Consider the following 21,657-nt stretch of genomic DNA (forward strand, 5'->3'; position numbering starts at 1 on the left):
CTATTACTAGCACTTCAGACTAGGCAAATGGATTGAGTGCCATATACATTCCCAGTGAAAAGTAACTAAGCTGCCAGGTGTACAAATTTTTAATAGACTTAGAATTTGACATAGGTTTGACTTCTACATTCTACTCAAACAGTGCCAAAAAGCTTGCAATAAAAGACAACTACAAAATTAACATGTAATGGGCATTTGCCCATATAAGTAATTTTATATACCTCATCACAGGCAGAGCATCTCGGTTTCAGCAGTTCAGCATGATGCCTGCCACAATGTATTTTTCCATCCTGGTAAAAGTATATGAGATCAACGAGCAGCTCATTACACGTGGAGCAAACAAAACACGATGGGTGCCAGCATACCCCAGGACCGGCTCTTGAAACAAAAATTCCTATTTCACCACCATTAATCTTTTCACGGCACTAAAGAGGGTGAAAAAAAGAAAAGAAAATTACAATATAAACTATATTTAAACACATCTAGTCCATACCATGTTGACTGAATGTTGGCACGTTTGTCAGTTAACATTAAAAGGAGAAGTACCACTTCTGACATACAACTAGCAAGCAACGGAGTTTAAACACCCATTTAAAATCCAAAGGGAGAAAAGTCTAATAATCCCTGACCATAAACGGATTCTAAACCAAGAAAAATATTGCTGATGTATGTTAAGTAGATATTTAGAGGACCACTTAAGCTGGTTTTCATTATTTGAATGTGGTTTTAATAAACTTAGCCATCTGGCTACAATTTGACACTTCTCCCATAGAGAAAATACATTATCCAAAGCCCGCACATAAACGAGACATGAAAATGTACACAGACCCGCTCAGGGGCTTTCTACGGGGTATATTTAAGAAAGCAATCATAGGACAACTGCAGTATACAGCATAAATAAGCAGCGTCACTTTAATCGTGAGTGATTCTAGAAAACAAGTTAATTAATAGGCCCCTGCATTTTTAGTAAAACACAAGAGACAGTACATCTTGAAATGGAATTCACTCAAATCCTCTCTGAAAGGCTCTGTAGTTGAAGCTCCATTCCTAGTACCCCCTGGCCATGTGTGGGCATACAGACATTACCCTTGCAACATAAAGCTGAACAATGACAGCCTTCCCAAACCTTTAAAGGTTCTTTTCTATCCAGAACATTGGCATTAGCGCTTATTTTTAAATGTGCAGATTGGTAAAATACTGACCAGGTATGAACCCCAATATAAATGCTACTAACAAGATTTCTCCAAAATGCTCAAAAGCATGGCACATACCTGCTCACAGACTGCATGCATCGCAGCCCTTGATAACAGTTTAATATTGCCTCTCCCAAGGGCCTCTTTCTTGCGTTGTGTACTAAACATTATTAATTCTTTCTTCTCCTCCTCACTTAATGCCTGGCAGTATCTCACCTATGGAAACAAAAGATTTATGTCTTGGTATTAGACACTTGACAGTCACATTCTTACAGAGTGGTGCATTAGGGTTGTGCTGATACTTAGCATTTGCACGAGTACTCACGCAAATGTTCCAATACCTGAAACAGATACTTTTGAGCTGTGATCTGAGTACATACAAAATGAATGGGCTCAAATTGCACTGCAAAGCATGGCATGTGATTTGAACAGGAATGCAGTGCGATTCCTGTCTGAATCACATCCAGTTCCCCCACTGCTCCTGTATAAACCCAGGCTTGTCATACAGACTTCAGCCTGAGTTCACACAGGAGCGGTGCAGGAAACCGCATGCAATTTTTTGTAGTGCGATTTGAGCCCATTCATTTTGCATGGGCTTAAAAATTGCACTGCAAAAGATATCTGTATTAGCAAGTACTTGACCGAAAGCATCAGTACTCTTAGTCTATTGGTCTGAAGGTCATGTGTTTGTGTCATTGCAGATACTGCATTGAAAGCCCAGGATCCCATGACCAGTATAGGGCATAGAACCCAGGGATGGTTCAAAAGTGTGTTTTGTCTTAGTGTAAAAGCCACATGCTCCAAGGTTAGCATCCATTGCCTAAGGGGTCACCTATAACTATAGCACAAATGGATACATGAGCATGTCAATTTTATAACTGGATGTCACTTGTATGCACCTCAGCACGCTCCGACAGCAGGAGCTTTGGGTGAGTTCACAGGACTGTCTATAAGAACTGGTTGAATAAGATCTGTGTGGCACAGAATCACTTCTTGGAATTTGAGCATATGCACTTTAAGCACGTTTTTTTCTTAAAGACTGTCACATTATAGTTAAATATTTGATTGTCACAGACGTACCCTTTAAGGACATTACCTATAAGGGAATATTATATCTCCCTACCGGGTACTATTACTAACACAGATCACTTTAAGACACAGCAAGCACTTTCATATTTTGCTTTATTTGTATATTTTTCATATATTTTATATTTGTGTGTATAATTATATATATATATATATATATATATATATATATATATATATATATATATATATTTATGTTCATTAGCATAACATGTATTTTAGTATAGTATAGCATGAGCGTATAATTTATTTTGATGAGTGTGTGTTTATATCTATTTTTTTTATTAATTGCAGTTTGCAATGGGACAAAAAACAAAAACAAAAAAAAAAACAGAACAAAACTATAAACATTGGAATTTAAACAGCCTTGTAAATGGGAAGGAAAGCCGTTAAAACACTTTCAATACACAGTCTTAAAAAAAAAAAAACACATCGCTGAACAAGTGTAATTTTTAAGACGTATAAGAAAAAAAGTTGGTCTCTTTCAAACTATTGACCTGAACAATGGGCAGAGCCAGCTGTTCTCCAGTAGCAGTTAAAAAGGGTACTGTTCCAAAATATTCAAAGTACAGCAGTGAACATTTTTTTTTTTTTTTTTTTTTAACACTACACAGTTTAGGGGTTTTTTATTTTTGACAGGTTTCATACATATATGGGAACTCCTAACTTGCAAAAGTCTTGAAAGGCTGTAAAAAAAACCCCCAACAAACGGTATTCTATTTGGAGAAGAAATTGGAGATCACCACTGGATTATATGGCAAGCCTTTAAAAGGAATGATGCATGTAAACCCCCATAGCTGACTTATTTTAAATAGAAAACGCATCGATGTTACCCTCAATAGCTTAATGAAGAAGTGTAGGCACAGGGCACATTGATGGTGTAAACACCATGGAACAGATGGTAAAATGGAACCCAAGACAAATCCATCCTGATTGGATGACAACTGTCAAAATGTGGGATATCCCATTGCTTTGGGGAAAATTCCCTTTCACTACCAATTATGCCTCTAGTACAGAAAAGGGGGATATAACCCCTAATAGGTACTCCAAAGTCGACAGGTGCTAACCTTTCTCTCCTCATGTCCAAAACCATTTCAATGTCCATTGGTGTGAAAAGGTTGGCTCCACATAAGGATGTGTTCTACAAGTGTGCTTTTTCATGCTTAAAGTAAACAGAACAAGACCTGATGCCCATTTGCATGCTTAAGATTATGTAAAGGTTTTTACTTGAACAATACTGCAGTCTTACCTCATTGTCATGTGGAGGAAGCTGGTACAGAAGCTGTTTGATTCGATACTTTTCACCCACGCTGTTGACATAAGGGACCTTTTCTTCAGGCAGACAGGCAAAATATAACTGAACCTGCATTAGAACAATCAGCATTATACATTTAGTTTTTTTCCCCTCAAACAATGAGCAGCTTGTACTGCAAGCATAAGGAAAGAGCGTTAAATAAAGGTGAAATGGCCAAGAGAAGAAAACAATGTAACACCAGGTCTTAGGCAACTTCAGACTTATCTGATAATGAGCACCAGATGAGCCGGCTCAGCACAAGTAGAGATGATCACTTTGCACCCAGCTGCTGAATTGCTCTTCTGGAATGCAACTAGTAGAGACTATTAGGGGGTATCATAAACTGTGCACATTTAATGTGGCAATTATACCCAGCTCCTTTAACAGTAGTCAACAACTCTATGGAAACTTCAACTTTTTTTTTATCAACAATTACTCTGAAAAGCGCGAGAAGCCTTCTAGAAAACAGCCCCTATAAACAGGTTTAATTTGCTTCTTGCATTTTACACATTGGTGAGACAAAAGCGGCTTTGTTGGCTCCTGCTGGTAGGTTCATCCCAAGCCAGTTTCATTGCTTCCATCTGAGCTCTTTCCAGAGAACCTGAAGTCAACTCCATGGGAGGGGTCACATCTGAACATGTTTCAGCCAGATGCCATTTCTACTGTTTAACCAATCATTCTAGCCAAATGCCACACTACAACTATGTCCTGGATATGTAATATGCCTTTAAACAAATTATGTAGCAGTAGATGAGGCCTTTCATTTTACAAGCTGATCTTTGTCAGCACTACTAGCAGTGCAAAACATTCTTAAGGCAGTCAAGATACACAAAAAGATTAAAAAAGCCTATTTTTAATTACTTGTGATCTGGAATAGTTTATTCTCGGTATACAAATACTTTTATAAGCATATATTACAACTATTAAACAGCTGGTTTTGTAGCTCAACTAAAGTGAACAATAAAGATGACAGTGCAGTGTGTGTGTGTGTGTGTATGTATGTGTGTGTATGTGTGTGTATGTGTGTGTATGTGTGTGTATGTGTGTGTATGTGTGTGTATGTATGTGTATGTGTATGTGTATGTGTATATATATATATATATATATATATATATATATATATATATATATATATATATATATATATATATATATATATATATATATATACATACACACACATACATATATATATATATATATACACACATACACACACACACATACACACACTTTATATACATACATACACACACACACACACACACACACAAAGGCAAGGTGCATTACATCCATTCATATCAACTACAAACTTCCTCTTACCTGTTCAGGACGCAGTCCTGGTGGAACCCAAGTATACTCCTCCATAGCACATCCAGAGTCGTCATCTGATGTGGAGCTTCGCTGGCACCCATAAGTTAGCTTACAGATTTTCTGCTCCATTGCCATGGGTAAAACACTTCTATTTCTGGTTGTTCCAGCACATTAAAGTATCCTTTAAAAAAAAAAAAAAATTATTATTAAGATATAGAAAAAAAAATAGAAGTATAACAGAAAACAAATATATTTGTGCCCATTCAACTACATTCTACAACTACTTCATAAACTTTGAAATGAATGGGTGCCATTGTAGAAGGCAAAAGCTGGTTCCTTAGATGTCAGCGCAAAGAAAAAAAATCCTTGTAGTCTAGAAAGTTCATTTAGAACATCAATAAACAATTTTCACATAGCTTCATGTGTGAGAAACTTAACAGATCAAAGAAAAAAAAGAAAAAAAAAAAAAAAGGTCATTTGGCAAGAAACAAACAAAAAAAATGATAAATATGAGCCCTAGTACAGGAAGTATAAAAATAAAACCCATTTATTGAACACTTGTAATATTACATAAAATGTAGAGTTTATAAAATAATACTATGTGTATTTGGCAGAGCAGAGAAGCAAGTGAATTCACAGGTAGTCTACAAAAAACATAGAATGAAATGTTTGACATACCACAAAATTGTGATAAAGGGGGCAGAAGCAGAACACCAACAAAGGAAGCTACAGTTTCATCCTATGGGGAGCCTGACCTTTTGACCCTTGGCAATACTGGAATACTGTTCTGCCCCTTCAAGTACTAACAGTTAAGCAAACTTCTATTCAACAGGTGCAGGTCAGCCATTCACACCAACCAACTGTTCACAAGTATTCACTCATAACTGGTTTTGATGCCTTCGGTTGTGCTCAATACATCGTTCTGAAAATACACGCATTAAAAAAAAAAAAAAAAAAGTTGTGGCCTGTGACTATATTGTGTTTAACTTTTTTTTTTTGATCACACATTTAGGAGATAAAAACTTAGCACCCTCCCTATTACAGTTTGCATTAAACAGCAGATGTTGGGTGAAAGAGGAACTTTTAGATGGCCCCACTGTAAAAGTCAAAAAAAAAAAGAAGAAGAAGTCAAGACGCCCATCCGCAGCCTGCCCTAAAACAGAAGGGATATGTGCCATGAACGCGAGCAAAAATAAGGGAAGCACCATGCCATTTTTTAAAATTCATAAAATAAACTGCTGAATACACACACATTGCATGGGCACCTAGCAAGAGACTGTTACATCTGCCAGGTTGTTCACACTACTGTGACAGCCACACCCATCGCATGACTCTAGCTGGCAGGAAAGCAACAATCGCAGTGTAATAGAATGATGCAAACACAACTACCTGAGCAAAATTAGTGTATAATAGGACTGAACTGTAAATTTACACCAAAATAGAACTTGAACTTGATTACACTAATTAAAGTTTCACTACTTACAAAAACCAAAAAAATATAAAGTTCCAGGATTTTGCATCAGATCTTTGTGCTGAACAGGCCAATACATTTCAAGAACTTAAAATTCATACATGAAAATATTTCTTTTTATTCCAAATTGCTGAGGGATCATACATTGGAGACATCACCCTGGCAAAGGCAGTAAAGCTCAACTGTGGAACGTTATTTGGCTTAGAAGTAGCTACAAAGAAGGTCTTATCCACGTGAAACATGATGGTTTAACCAGACTGAAATATTAGCATCTGCATACAGTACAGACACTGTGATACACGTATAATGGCCAAGTTGTCTTCACAGCTGCTCACTTGCAGGTCAAGGCTTCAGGTTTTGAACAGACATTTTAAAGACTACACCGCACATTCATGATGCAATAAACTGATTCAAATTCATATCCACATGAGTGGAAAGCAGTGCTTTGGAAAAACATTTGCTACTTTGGTCGTTCAACTACATATTTTTGATTGAATGTTATGATTTCAGCCATGGTATGTAAAATATACAAGCCAAGCTAATTGAATTTAATGCATAGGTTGTTAACTGCAAAAGAAGCTAATTCTGTTATACTGCAAATGGAAGAAGTGCTACAAAGAGGCAGATTAAATAAAACACCTCTCAAATGTGTCATACATATTTAGGGCCATAAAAATATAATGTCAATATCTTATGGCAACCGAAGTTAGCAGTCAACTTTTTTAAATGAGCCAGGGATGGACACCTAGAGAGTAGGCACCAGAATTGGGTTCATCCAACTGTGCTTATGGTCATTTTGAAACTAAACCGACCCCACTTTTAATAATGGAAGAAGTGCCCAATTCTGTACTGTTGAGAATTAGAGGGGACACGGTACATATACCAAATTCTATGTCTAGGGTTTATTAGCATGCTAGAAGATTTTTATATTTAGAGAAGGTGTTGCCTTCTATTAGATGCCACTAGAAACTGTCAGTTGCTAAATATAGAACGTTTTCTGCCATCTAGGTTTTAGAATTATTGGTGTTTAAAGAGGTGTTACAAATTAGAATCAAATATGCCAAAGAAACAAGATTTCAAAATTCACAGAAAATGGCCAATATTTTATAACCTGCATGGATGGATAAAAACCTGGTAATTTGGGAACCATTATACAGCACCATCACCCTCCATCCTTTAAAAATGTCAGGATAGACCATTGAAAAGATCCTTAAAAAATACCACCACTGAGAACTAGGTAAAGATTAGTGCCGGGCAATGGCAACAAGCTGCCATTTAAAATTCAGTGCCCCGATGTCTCCAGGTTACTCACACCTGCCAAGATTAGTATGGGTCCTGTGGACTTCAAAAAGGGAAGCTCTTCGACAGTTGGGAATGCTAAAAAGCAGCATCTCATTATTGGGTTCCATCCCAATAATGAGATGCTGCACAAAATTATGGTGGCCTCCAATTTGAAAAGAGGAAAAAAAAAAAATACCTCAACCAATCTGTCCAGAAAGATTGAGTGCGGAAGCAATCACACAAGTAAATGCTTTTACAGTTGTACGTGTTCTTCAAAGGAAGTAGTAATGTGCTGTCCCCGTCAGTGGCAGCCAGCATGTACAAACCAGCTCAGCAGCTGTAAAAACTAATCCTGATAACAAGTCTATTTTAAGGCAAAAGTATCAGGGACTGCCATGTATGAATAAGATGCAGCTTTGTAAAATGTGTGCTTACATTTCCTGAATGCCTTCAGAAGGCGTCAATATTAAAAACTTAAATGAGAAAAACAGTTGACATGTGTTCTGTGTATTGGCTGGGCAGTGTGTAGAGTTCGTTTTTTCTACTCAACAAATTAGTAGTCAGAGCTAAAAGTACACTGGAACACAAATCCAGATAACACCTCAGATGGAAAAGCTGAGGATACTTGCTTAGGTTTGACTGGGAAAGCCTGAAAGCTTGGTGAACAAAGGAGTCAGACCAAAGTCAAGAGCTTTTGATAAAAAAAATAAAATAAAAAAATAATGAAAAAATGAAAAAAAAATAATGGGTGAAGTTCATAAAGAGTGTACACTTTTCATTCATTTGCATTTTAAATAGAAATATGTTAAAGGGAAGGCCTCTGTCTGCAAACCGTTACGTGTGAACTAGGTTTATTTCCAAATGACCTACTAAATTCAGTGTTTTTCCCCTGGATAACATGTGCCTCAAAAAGTTGAGGCCAAATGTCTCAAGTAAAGGTGGTGTTTTTCAGAAGCCAGCAGGTATTGTTAGTTATTTGGGGATCAAAATAATCTATATTACAATCATGTTGCAAGTCTTAGGTTAATTTAACCATGTTGTGCTCCTGTCCTGACTAAGTACAAAGGGACATCAACTTTTTTGCAGTCAAATTGGTTGTAAAGTGTGGAATTTACTGTCATTGGGGTATTACATGTGCCCCATACATCTATTATGGAGCAGGTATCAAAGCACAGGTGAGAATAAAGCTACAAGTCACTGTACCATTTGGGCCTATAGTGCAGAAATCATTAGTCCTCTCTGTTCCATTTGTATTCTTTATTTGTTACAGGTACTTGTATAGCGCCATAAATTTACGCAGCACTTTACATATATATTGTGCATTCACATCAGTGCCTGCCCTCAAGATTACAATCTAAGGGTCCCTAATGTACATTCATACATACACATACTAGGGCCAATTTATACAGGAGCCAATTAACCTAGCTGTCTTTGGCGTACCTGGGAGGAAACCCACACAGGCACAGGGAGAACGTGCAAATTCTGTATAGGTAGTGTTGCGGTTGGGATGTTCCAATACAGGGGTCTCCAAACTTTGTAAACAAAAAGGGCCAGTTTACTGTCCTTTAGACTTTAGGCGGGCAAAACTGGGCAGCGGGAACAGAACATTTTGTATTAGGGGGGAGGAAAAATGCCCCCCATTGTTGATATCTTTGGAAGAAATAGTGCCCCATTGTTGTCAGTGGCAGGAATTATGCCCCATTCTTGGTGTCAGAATAGTGCAGAATAATGTCTCATATCAGTGAGATGAAGGCAAGCAAAGCGCTGCATGGCCACAGTTTGGAGACCCCGTTCTAATATATGTATATTTTAAGAGCTTTATAAGGCAATGTATCAACTGCCTGGGAGGAACCTACCAAACCACAACTCAAAAGGTCTTAAAAATAAAGGCTAAAACAAAAGTAAAATATATGTCGAGGTGTGATGCTTCAGTTTGTTATAATGCATTTAACAAGTTTGATCAGATATTGGACAGTATATGAGAAAATAATGCCATGTTGGAGTCATTTCTCTACATTTTCCCTTGAAAAGGCTGGCAAAGGTTATATAAAAGTCTTGACAGCAGAGAATAGGTGGAGTTCTAGAGATTGATTTGAAACCAGCACAAACAGCAAGATTAGTTCACAACAATAAAGTTTTAGTAGCCATAATTATGCAGTTTCTGGGATTTGTCCTGCTCTGACCTCTTGGAAACAGTAGACGGGCTATTCCAATGTACACGGATATTTACATCTCACACTGTCACCTGCTGGACTGAACAACACTCTTTTGTCTTTTATATTAGCAGAGCCATTGAAACTAACTTCCCAGGAAAAAAAAAGAGGAAAAGGGACAATCCTGTACAAAGACCAGAGGAATCCCTTTCCAGTTACACATCCAGTCTATGTGACACATACGCTGAACATGCTCCTTAGGTTTATCTTGCAAGGAACAGCACACCAGAACCGCTATAAGACATTTAGGATTATTCGGAACATCTTTTGTTCAAAGTTATCAGCAATAGCAAAAGCCATGTAAGAAAGAATTTCCCTGAGACAGAAAGTCACAGCCATTCAAAGATGAAATTTAAAGCGCACTCAGACCACCTGCAGATCAGACAGGCCAGCTGACAACAAACGTCCACATGCAGCGCACAAATGCAATGTCTGTTCCATAAAAGGGATCAAATTTGGGGCCAACTTGTATGTCAGCAGGAACAGAGGCACACTGAGCAGCTCACAGGCAGAGCTGACCCCTCTTAGCTTACAGGTCCATAACTCAGGCATCAACATCCAATTAACCTCACTTAAAGAAAGCCCGGGGATTAAGCTTCTACATTAAGCTGCAGGTAATGTGAATTCTGGCTGGAACCATATTCTAGCAGCAAGTTTTAAATACACCTCGCAAGTCTGCAGTTATGACACCAATAAATCAGCTTCTGCCCATTTTTGTATTAAAAAAATGCTAAAATGTATTTTTGCCTTTGGATGCTAAAACTATAAATACAATGCAGATGTAATGAAAAGTGGATATTTGCCCAGATTCAATCTTGAAGATATATTGGTAGATAAAGGAATTTTCCTCACCTTCTTTCAGAAGATATAGGTTTTCAGTAGTTCAATCAACAAAGTCCTGTGATAAAGATTCAGTGAGCAGCTACAGACATTGCTAGTTGTGAGTCTCCTGAGCTGGTTTCCATCCTCTGAGTGATTACAGCAGACCATATCCTACCTGTAGTTACAAGAGCCAACCCTCTACTTATTCACACCGTCATTGGCTCAGCCCCCCCCCCCCCCCCCATTCATCCCTTTGGTTACACAGAATTCCAAGAGTTAGGTCAGATGACCACCAGCATTCCCAACTTCCTCTACCTAAAGTTCATACATGTGAACTTTGCCCACTCCCCTGTGCATCAAAAGCAGGAAAAGGAAAACTGGCCATTGAGAGCTCTTCAAGCACACCGGGAGGCTCGCTACATAAACAGCAATGCATGTGTGCAAAACATTCCTGCTGTACAATGTGGAAACAGAGCCCGTCCTGCACAGTATGCCCAGCTAATTAGGAACTTTGGATTAAAGCTCCTTAACAAGTTTTCATTTTTGACCAGAACACCATCTGTAAAGACAATGCCACAAAAACAATGGAAATCCCAGACTTACAAAAACAAAAATCACTTAATCTGTTCAGAGGAATGAAATCTAATCACTTTTTACTCTTTGTTCTACAGTAACTCTCCTTTGTGTGTCACAACCCTAGACTACAGATTGTTTTACTGAACTAATCCCTTTTAATTCCTACAAACACAGCGACCACTATCATGTCTTACTATAGTCTGGGTAATGAAGCGTATGGAAATATGGTGTATCAGTAGTGGCAATCAATATTTATATCTACCTTAAAAAAGGAAAAAACAAATGACATGACATAATATATATATATATATATATATATATATATATATATATATATTACACACACACTATATATATATATATATATATATATATATATATATATATATATATATATATATATATATATATATATATATATATATATATATATATATATATATATATACACACACACACACACACACACACAAGTTAATACTAAGGCAGGCCATTCATTAGGCCCGGTGCACACTGATGGGAATCTGATGCAATCCAAAAAGGCATAGATTTGCATGTCATCTAAAAATACATTGTTTTCTACTAAGGCCATTCACATCAATGCAGTGCCATTTTGATCCGGTTAAAAAAAAAAAAAAAAAAAAAGGGGTCCTGTGCGAGTTTAGTACAGGTGCGGTGCAAATTTATTCTCCAGCTATGCAAGTCCCCTCAGAAATCACATTAAATTCACACCTGTCAAAACACAAATTGCACCGCATCAGTGTGAACTGAGCCTTATGCAATTTTTTTTCCCCCCTTCAACCACGGGTTGAGGTAAAGAAAATTGCTCAGTTTCACCATCAATACGGACTCCCTTTCACAGCACTATTGTGTTCTGCCAGCAGGAGCCTTCCCCACCAACAGAACAAAATGATCACTGATGCTTGCTATAGCTGCTGGCAGTGATCAGGCAATAAATACCCCACAGGCTGGTTGTACTGAACTCGATAGGTTGACTTCAGTACAACCAGCCCGCCCATTGACTCATTAAAATTTGGTCGGTTCCTGCTGGTGGGCTGCACTGCAGTGCTGACTGAACTTAAAGCCTTGTACACCTGGGCCAAATTCGGTAAAGTTTGGCAGGAACCTGCTGACTTTCAGCCCGTGCTTACAGCTGTCCGTTCTACAGAAGCCAGACTCATGACCAGCTTTTGTCAAATGGGTATGCTGGAAAACTGGGGGGGTATGCCAGTAACATACTAGTCGTAGGGTGCCAACACTCACCATCTTGTAGCTACAGAGTAGCAGTGCTGTCACCCTTGTACAGGAAGTGTTAGGACTACAGAAAACGCCCCTTTCTTCTCTTCTCGATAACATATGGCATTTGCATTGTGTAGCCCACAGAGAGCTGGACTGTTGTATCTAGTAAGATTCAGTAAAGACAGTGCACAAAGTTCTGTTTAGTAAAATTCCTGGAGGATAAACAGGTTTTTTATTTTTATTTTTTTCTTGGATGTTTAGTATGTGGAAAAAAACAAACAAAAAACTTTCAATTGTATATTCACCAGAACCAAAAAGGGACTAAAATGGAAACGTTCAATGTCTGGATTTGCATACACAGCTCAATATTTTGGAAATCTGCAGAAATTTGAGCCATGTCTGACCCTGTCTGTACCACCCGGCTTGACAAACTTCATTTGAAAAATCAGAGGCCGAGTGGGAAATTCTATGCTGAAAAAAGGGAATACAGCCAGATACAGCCGCTGTTCAAGTATTTTGACAGCCATTGGTGCTGCAACTGAATACAAACCGGGAAGGTGAAATTAATCCATCCAGGCTGTATATCATGGATGGGAGAATTGATTCATTTCCCTAGTTCAGCCTGATAGCACCTATAAGATGATGTAGGGATCAGGACTAAAGTGTGTTTGTTCTGCATGGGCAAAGCATAGGTTCAAGTGACAGCAAGCGCTTGCAAGCTGTGCAACATACTAGGGGATCAATGTAATTGATTAGCAGTCATTCCCTTTTCCAAACAGAACTCTTCACAGCAGGTCTGCTACATTCAAAAGGAGAGAAACATGGCAGATCCTAGCAGATTAATTTTAAATACAGATCTCTACAGATATAGATATAGCCATCATTGCATCTAGAACTGCTCATATATAGAATTGCACATATAAAGTCAGAATTTTCCAAAAACTGGGATCAGCTAGCATACTGCCGTTTCAGGATTTTTTTTGCCCTCAGTACAAGATATAGCTTTACAGTGTAGGGGCTTGAGAGTCCAAGTGAACAGTATAACCATTAAGGTTGCGGTGAGGAGGTACTAAGGACCACCTTTTGTATCACCCAACTACAACATGTTTCCCTGTATAGTACAATATAAACATTTATATAAAAATACTGCTACAGAAGTGCCAAATGAAAAAATAATGGGAGTGAGATTGAGGGTAATTTATGGAGTAAACTGTAAACCAAAACACTTGTTTAGTGTTGCTTTAAATGGTGCAGGTTGTGGGGTTCTATTTCCATGCTAAATTCATGACCTAGAGCAGTGATGGTGAACCTTGGCACCTCAGATGTTTTGGAACTACATTTCCCACGATGTTCATGCACTCTGCAGTGTAGTGGAGCATCATGGGAAATGTAGTTCCAAAACATCTGGGGTGCCAAGGTTCGCCATCACCGACCTAGAGTAACTGACTTGGGAAAATCCATATAGGACAGAGAATCTAAGTTTAAGTAGACAAACTCTAAACACTAAAATTTGCCAGCAGGTGGGGTCTTTCAGTAGAAGAGATCTTATTTATTCTCTAATGCCAAAAAGCTTTTACTTACCTGCTAGCAATTAAAAAAAAAATAAAAAAAAAATAAAAAAATAAAAAAAAATCTGCACAATGATTGTGGTGCATGCGCAGTACAGCATGCAGTCCCAGGCATGGAACCAAGTGTCACCATGATGTAACTCCTGGGTACATGCATGGGAGTTACTGCATCGGTGCCAGTCCGATGGAGGAAGCCAGAGTCAGAGGACTTGCAAGAGAAGGGCATGGCACTGGTGAACTCTGACCTCACATCATTGGAGGGGGAACACTGAGTAATACATTTTTTTGTTCAACCAACGGAAAAACCTCAATAGGCTGGTTGCACAAAAGTTGATCAATAGACTGACTCGTGTGCAACCAGCCTGCCCATACATAGATCGAAATTCAGCCAGTCCCTGCTGAATTGGCTGAAAATCGATCCATGTATGGCTGCCTTTAGTGTATCAATGTGCAAATATAAAGTGCAGAAATCCTGAAAGCAAATGCTGGCCACCACTACTGGGGTTTACTACCACTCAAAGACGTTACCAGATGCATGGTTGCTCCAGGTCAAATGACAGACACTGAAGCCAGGGCAGGAATAATGCCCAGTACACATGATCAGAAAATCTGACAAAAAATACTGCTTTCACAGCGATTGTACCATGATCTGATCGTTCAGAACAGCTTTTGAGAGTCGATCACGACAGTTTGTGAAATTATTAATTTAGGGACACACAAGAAAATGTTGTAAGATACCAGAACAAATGTTTTTTGTTTAATCAGTACAGTATTCAGAAAAAAAAATAATATAAATATAAAAAGACTAAAAACACAATACTACATTACATTACTTCCGAAGTTGTATTCTGTTGTACGATCATTTTCGGAACTTTAGTAACCCATTGGTTTTCCATACAAGACTAGCATGCAAAAAAAGAAATGGGACTTTTATTCGTCCGATATTCTCATTGTGTGTACGAGGAATAACATCCCAGAGTTTGCAACTTTATAAACAAGTCAGCAATAGCAGCTCCCAGAGATGGCTAAACAACCTCTATTATCCTTATACAGTATATTTACAAACATTTTTTCAGAACAAGCTGTTTACATTGTTGAACCGAGGATGGCCATTAAATGGTAGAAGTTTCCTGAAGAAAGAGGAAACATAGGCTTGTGTTTTGTAGCCCTGAGGCTTGTGTTTCTTGTGCGACTTTATGGAGAACTGCTAATGTGCACTTCAGTCTATCAAACACCTTCCACTCCTATGGAGAATTCACAACAATTTGAAAAAGCACTGTAAAAGGAAAACAAATTATTCCAGTGGTGAATTATGGAATAACTGGAACAAATTATTCCAGTGGTAAATGAAAACAAATTATTCCAGTGGTGAATAGTGCTTGTTATCAGCCCCATTATGGCTTGAATTGATTCGATTGACCAGAGTGTCATATCAGTGGTGAGAATGGGTCAGTTTTAGCTTCCATCATTTTAAAATTAAAATTCAGTTGGATTCCAAATGAAATCTGAAATGGTTGCTTCCATACTGGGGTGGGGTATATGCGGTATACACTCCATTAATGCAGAGAGCAGTCAGTAAAGGATTGAAATCATTTCTGAAAAGAATATGCATTATGTGAACTTTATAATATTGTATATGATAGCAATATGCACAATGTAAGTGTTTAACACCTGCAAATATGATAACATTTTGCTCATTTGCAATGAATGGATGCATTATGGTCGAGAAGCGTCTATGATTAGTGATATAGTTAATGTTTACTTTCCTGGCCAGCCATGAAGGGGAATGATTGAGTGCCATTTCTTCAGCAGACTTCCCGCAATGCCTGCTCTGGACATAAGTCAACAACGCAGGAGGACTCTGCTGGTGGTTTCTAGCATCCAATAATTTACACTGCTCGACTTTGTCAAATCAAATGCGGCTTGAATAATCCAGGCAAAAAACACATCACAAAACACTTAGCACCACTGAAGCCGTTAGCAGAGTGCGACATGCATATGTATGGAGAGTTTTATAGGAACAGGGATTATTCAGGCATTTCCTATAATAACTTTATTCAAGGAAGTCTATGTATCATACACCGGAAATCTTATACACCTACTAGAATACTAATCTGTTCTAAAATTACAAGTTCTACTGTTTACCAATGACCAGATGATTTCTGATACTGCTAATAAAATATATGCCATAGTATTTAAAGTAAAAATACTACATCTCCAGATGTATGTATAATAAAATCGGCAGATGTTACAGAGGACATGGGAGAAAATAGGTAGAGTGTATTTGTACAGCCTATGGAATACAAGCACAACCTATAATGGTTTAATTGTTGGACAGTAAAATGGTACATTGTTTTTCTCAATACACAAGAAGACGATTTGAAACAAAAGACAGTTATTTGCATTGTATGATGCTTTTGTCCAGATGTGTATTTTTCATGGTTAACACACATTATAGTTATATGTTAGTTACACAGGGCTCACTCCTAGGAAGTAAATAGGAGTGATGAAATCACTGACCATAGGGGTAGGTTTACAATGGGGAGTAGGACATTGCCCCGATGTGCAGCTGCAGAGATCGGGCAATTTCTCATTGCCTGTGATTAGCGCAGCGCTGCACAGACTTCCTGGCGGGCTCTGCACGTGTTCCATGTGAACACGCCTGAGCTCATCCCTAGTGGGGAGAAGTTCACTCCCATAATATACAAGAAATTCTTATATAATGTCAGTGTGTAGGACAACCTCTCAACCAAGTCTATCAAAATCTGCCAGTGCACCTGAAGCCTGGTACACAATTTATTTTTTCTGTTCAACCCAGAGCTGAGCTATTGTGTTCTGACAAGGGGACCAGGGCAAGGGGCAGCTACTGGCTGCCAGCGGAGACCGGTCACTGATCAGCTGGTTTTCAAACATGCCCGTTCGGCCTATTTCTTTCAGACAGGCTGATGTACACATGGGCCGAATGTCGACCGGTTTCTGTTGAACCTGCAAATATTCAACCAGGCTCAACACTACCCTCTTCCCAAAACTGACAATGCGGCTCACCAAAGGCATCTGCTGCACCTCCAGTGTGTTGAAGATACTGAGGGGGGGGGGTTGCATCCGATTTTTGCACTCTAGTTTTAGTAAACCAACCCCAAGCCAGGAAATGTGTTACTGGCTTAATGATCAGGTGAAAAAACAAGAAAAACGCACACCTTAAAAGAAAAGAAAAGGAAACCAATGCAGCCACCAGATTTAAGGATTGCTAAATGTTTGGTTTTTGAGTTCAATACCACCTACCAACCATGCTATTTTCTATCTGTTCCAACTTTAAGCACTTGACCAGAAAAAGCCAACTGAAGAGTAATCTAGTAAAATATGTAGGTAACAGCCAAACACAACACCTGACATGGGGCAAAATAAATTGCTACAAGTTGCCCTTGGAGCGCAATTGGTTAAATGTTACAGGGGAAGGGGTGCAAACAGAGGTTTTTTTTATTTTGTTTGTGCCATTATATAGTTTGTGTTGTAAATATACAGAAGTCCTTCTGTCCAAACAAGTAAAAAGAGGTCATGTAACAATGCTTTTTCACACCTGGCTCTTATTTACAATAGTGAGCGATTCATGAAGTCTCAGAACTGGGCTTACAAGGGATGCCAGTCACATTACACATATACATCATTCAAAGAGCTCCTCAGTGGTTTTAGCACAGTGACCTTGCGCAACAATGAAAATTACCTGTTTATATAAATGACATACTGTATTGTCTCATCCTCAACTACAATTTGCTCATAAAACCAACCTATGTCAACAAGTTCCCTTAAGGTCACCAAAAACAAAGTAAAGCATAAAAACCTTGCCTTATATTTTGATTCTCTGGTTTCTCATGTGCTCAGGTAATTTATGCATTATTAAATTTCAGCTTGTGTTTAAGTATTCTTGATGGGATCACACATCAAACAAGTTTCATCAGTTCATGTGGAACATAAAACATGCCTCCACAATGACACTACAAAGACGCCACAGAATTGGATAGGTTCTACATGGAAATGAAGTTCATTTCTCTCCTTTCATTTACCTGGTGCCAGTATTAAACTCTGCCATAGACAGCGGTTCTTGATGTGGTTAAGCCTTGTCTGTCCACAAGCCAGACACTGACCGAGTCATTGTGAAAAATACTGCCTACACCTCCCACAAATAGGCCTCGGAATAAGCTACAAACACAAAATAAAAGGCCTTTTAAAGTGGTGACTAATGAATGTCTGCTACAGGTTTATCCCCAAACAGAACCTGCGATTACAATATACACAAAATCAAAATCTTTGTACATTAGAAATAAATGCTCAGATGGGGGGTGAAAGTAAACAGATGGAGTTGCTGAACTACAAATGCTCCACTTCAGATGGAAAAGTAATGAAAACATCCAGCACTTCAGGGAAGGCATTTATATGTCCAGTAAATACACATGTATTGAGAGGCCAAAAGAATGGGCTAATACAAGTGCAGTGTGCTTTACCAGCAGGAGGCCTAAAGAACACCAGATTTACCACACAAGGCTGGGGAGCTCTTTTGAACTCTGTATACTACTTGAGGCTGAAAAGGGAAGAGATTAAGGTTTTATCAGAATCTGCATACTTAAAACAGTTTTCTACAAAACCTATGCAGGAAAATCTTGGGGCTGTGGTTACTGGCCTCCCCTCCACATCTGTCATGTCACTGAACCTATAACAAAAATATACACAGATAAGGGTATTGGCTTGAAGCTTGGTACACACACAAGGAGAATATCGGAAAAATGATTCTTTTTGCTTTTTGTATGCTAGTCTGCATATTGAAAACAAAATAGGTTACTAAAGTATGAGAATTATCATACAACACAATAAAAATTCTGAAGTATTTTCAGACGAAAAGCATACGATTTGGTATCGCACGAGAAAAAGCTTTTCATGTTTGTTGACGAAAATCGTGTACCAACGATCAGATTTTCATACGATTGCTTTGAAAGCGGAATTTTTTTGTACTCTCAATATACTGTAGGTTTCCTTTCAATCAGTATTTAAATAGAATGCTAATATTCTGAATAAAGTCTTCCTAATCTAGGGTGGAGAGCACTTATTTTAGGAATGACAATGTAGTAGTTGAGAGCTACCTGGACAACATGGAGTAAAGCAAAGATCACCAGGCAGGTGGCACCTTTAAAAAAAATAAGCAAGCATTTATCAAGCCCCCAGTTAAAAGACACAATAGTGACTGAAAATGTCACAATCGTGTCCTCCCCCCCCCCACACACACACACGCACGCACGCACATTATACAGCAGAGCTGAGAGTAGGCGGCAGCACAGTCCCGGATGGAGGGGTGAGAGCAGTAGCTGCTGGATACAACTTTTCATATTAACAAGCTGGTGATTGGTTGCTAGGACTGCCCAGCATCCTAGAAACCAATCACCCACTGGTTAACTCAAAAAGGTTAACTGAGGAAGTCCCGTTCCTGCCCTCCACCCAGTACTATGTGCTGCCGCCCACGCTACACACTGCAGTGAAGATAAGAGCAGCAGTGGGGGGGTGGACTGGAAAAGAAGGACAGTGCTCCAGACCTACCCATTACCTGCCAATAGGTAGATGGTGATCAACGGATTGCCAACCCCCAATGTAGAACTTGTTCAAGTAGAACTTGTTCAATGTTGAGTTAGCTGAAAATTTCCAACCTACCAGCTGCAGTTAGACTCCAGGCACACCATTAGATTTTCTGCAGATTTTTGTCTTCAGATTTACCAAAACCATGCAGTGCAAGGCCATGTCTGATTGCATACAAATTGAAACTCTAATGCCCCATACACATGATCGGATTTTCCAACAAATGTTGGATGTGCGATTGTTGGCTGAAAGTCCGACCGCGTATATGCTCCATTGAATATTTGGAGTCGGACTTTCCACCAACAAATGTTGGCTAGCAGGTTCTCAAATTTTCCACCAACAAAACTTTGTTGTCAGAACTTCCGATCGTGTGTACACAAGTCCGACGCACAAAAGTTCACGCAGGCTCGGAATCAAGCAGAAGGAGCCGCATTGGCTATTGAACTTCTTTTCTCGACTCGTCATAAGTCTTGTACGTCACCACATTCCCACATTCATAATTGTGTGACCGTGTGTATGCAAAACAAGTTGGAGCCAACTCCCTTCGAACAAAAACCACGGTTTTGTTGGAAAGTCTGATTGTGTGTATGGAGCATTAGGTTTGACCTTATATGGTTTTGGTAAATCTGCAGAAAATCTAATCGTGTGTATGGGGTCTTACACTCTGACTCCCAGCAGTGAGATACCTATGTTAAACTATCTTGCACAATGTTATGAGTATTCGTAAATTGTTGACATATAAGATCAGCTGCCTACATAAAAGGCAAACTGATAATGCAGCATTGGGATGTAAAAAAAAAAAAAAAAAACACAAAAAACACACAACTGTCTATAGGAAAAATTACAATTGATGAACCAAACACTTTAAGACCCCCTTCACACTGAGCTGCGGCCGCATTAGCGGGAAAGGGCTGCTAGCGTTAGCTGAGAATTTCGGCTGCTAGTGGCCGACGAAAGGGCTAAAACCGTCTGTGTAGTGGCGCTTCAGAAGTGCTTTTCAGGTGCTTCGGAAGCGCTGCCCATGCATTCCAAAGGGCAGGAGCAGTTTAGGAGCGATGTATACAGCGCTCCTAAACTTCCCCAAAGATGTTGCTTGCAGGACTTTTTGTAACGTCCCGCAAGCGCACCGCCCCAGTGTGAAAGCACTCGGGCTTTCACACTGGTGTGGCATGAGAGGCATTTTTCAGGCGCTTTACAGGCACTATTTTTAGCGCTCAAACCCCTTCAGCGTAAATGGGGTCTACGTAAATCATAACTGGGAATCGGTGTTCCTTAAACAAGCTTTTAGTCATTGAAAAATGTTCCCTTGTTATTATGGCCCACCAAGTGGAAACACCTGGGTTGACAGCAAAAGTTGCAAAAAATATGCAACACAAACACAACGATCCTTTTTAAGAATACAAAGGATCCACTTGCTGAGATAAGCATACCACTTGTTTGCCGAGAGGAGCCCAAGCAGTGCGATAAGTGGATAATTACTTATTTAATAAAATGACAATCTGTAGCAACCAGTGATGTTTTGATGATGCAGTATTGTTTTGATGATGCAGTATTGTTCTGAAAGCACCATTACCTTTTGTACTGCATCACAATATTTGCACTTTTTAATGACACTTCGACTGTGTAGCTTGACTACATATCATTGGTAGGGATGAGCCAAACACCCTCCGGTTTGGTTCGCACCAGAACCTTTGAACGGACCAAAAATTAGTACAAACTTTATAACCCCATTAAAGTCTATGGGACTCAAACGTTTGTTGCACATCTTGCATATTAGCCTTTAAAATTAGCACTTTTGGATTTCAGACAACACCAGCAATAAGGGGTATCTTCAGGCGTATACTGTGCTGGAGGCACACAACACCCAATAAATCCTGCAGATGCCTGTATTAGAGAACACCAGCAAAAAAGGTTAGACACAGGTGTATACTGTGCTGAGAAAAGAACACAGTCCCTGCCCATCTTGCCCTTTCTATGCACG

General features: G+C 39.0%; 1 protein-coding gene across 2 annotated transcripts in view; it reads right to left on the reverse strand.

The window, feature by feature from the left end:
- The window catches only part of PRICKLE1 (prickle planar cell polarity protein 1), an 86,604-nt gene that overhangs the window by 5,037 nt on the left and 59,910 nt on the right, over positions 1-21,657 (reverse strand). The window contains exons 1-5 of one of the 2 annotated variants that reach the window (XM_077472556.1): positions 10,705-10,818; positions 4,897-5,068; positions 3,529-3,642; positions 1,272-1,409; positions 222-425 (exon numbers count right to left, since the gene is read on the reverse strand). In XM_077472556.1, the coding sequence (XP_077328682.1) occupies positions 222-425; positions 1,272-1,409; positions 3,529-3,642; positions 4,897-5,022 (582 nt within the window). In that variant the 5' untranslated portion in view covers positions 5,023-5,068; positions 10,705-10,818. Of the gene's footprint in view, positions 1-221; positions 426-1,271; positions 1,410-3,528; positions 3,643-4,896; positions 5,069-10,704; positions 10,819-21,657 lie in introns of those variants that run through there. The other variant, XM_077472555.1, reaches the window with a different exon arrangement.

The sequence above is a fragment of the Lithobates pipiens genome, unplaced genomic scaffold (genome assembly GCF_037356315.1).
Source record: "Lithobates pipiens isolate NorthernLeopardFrog02 unplaced genomic scaffold, aLitPip1_a1.2 Scaffold_8, whole genome shotgun sequence".
Classification (NCBI taxonomy): domain Eukaryota; kingdom Metazoa; phylum Chordata; class Amphibia; order Anura; family Ranidae; genus Lithobates; species Lithobates pipiens.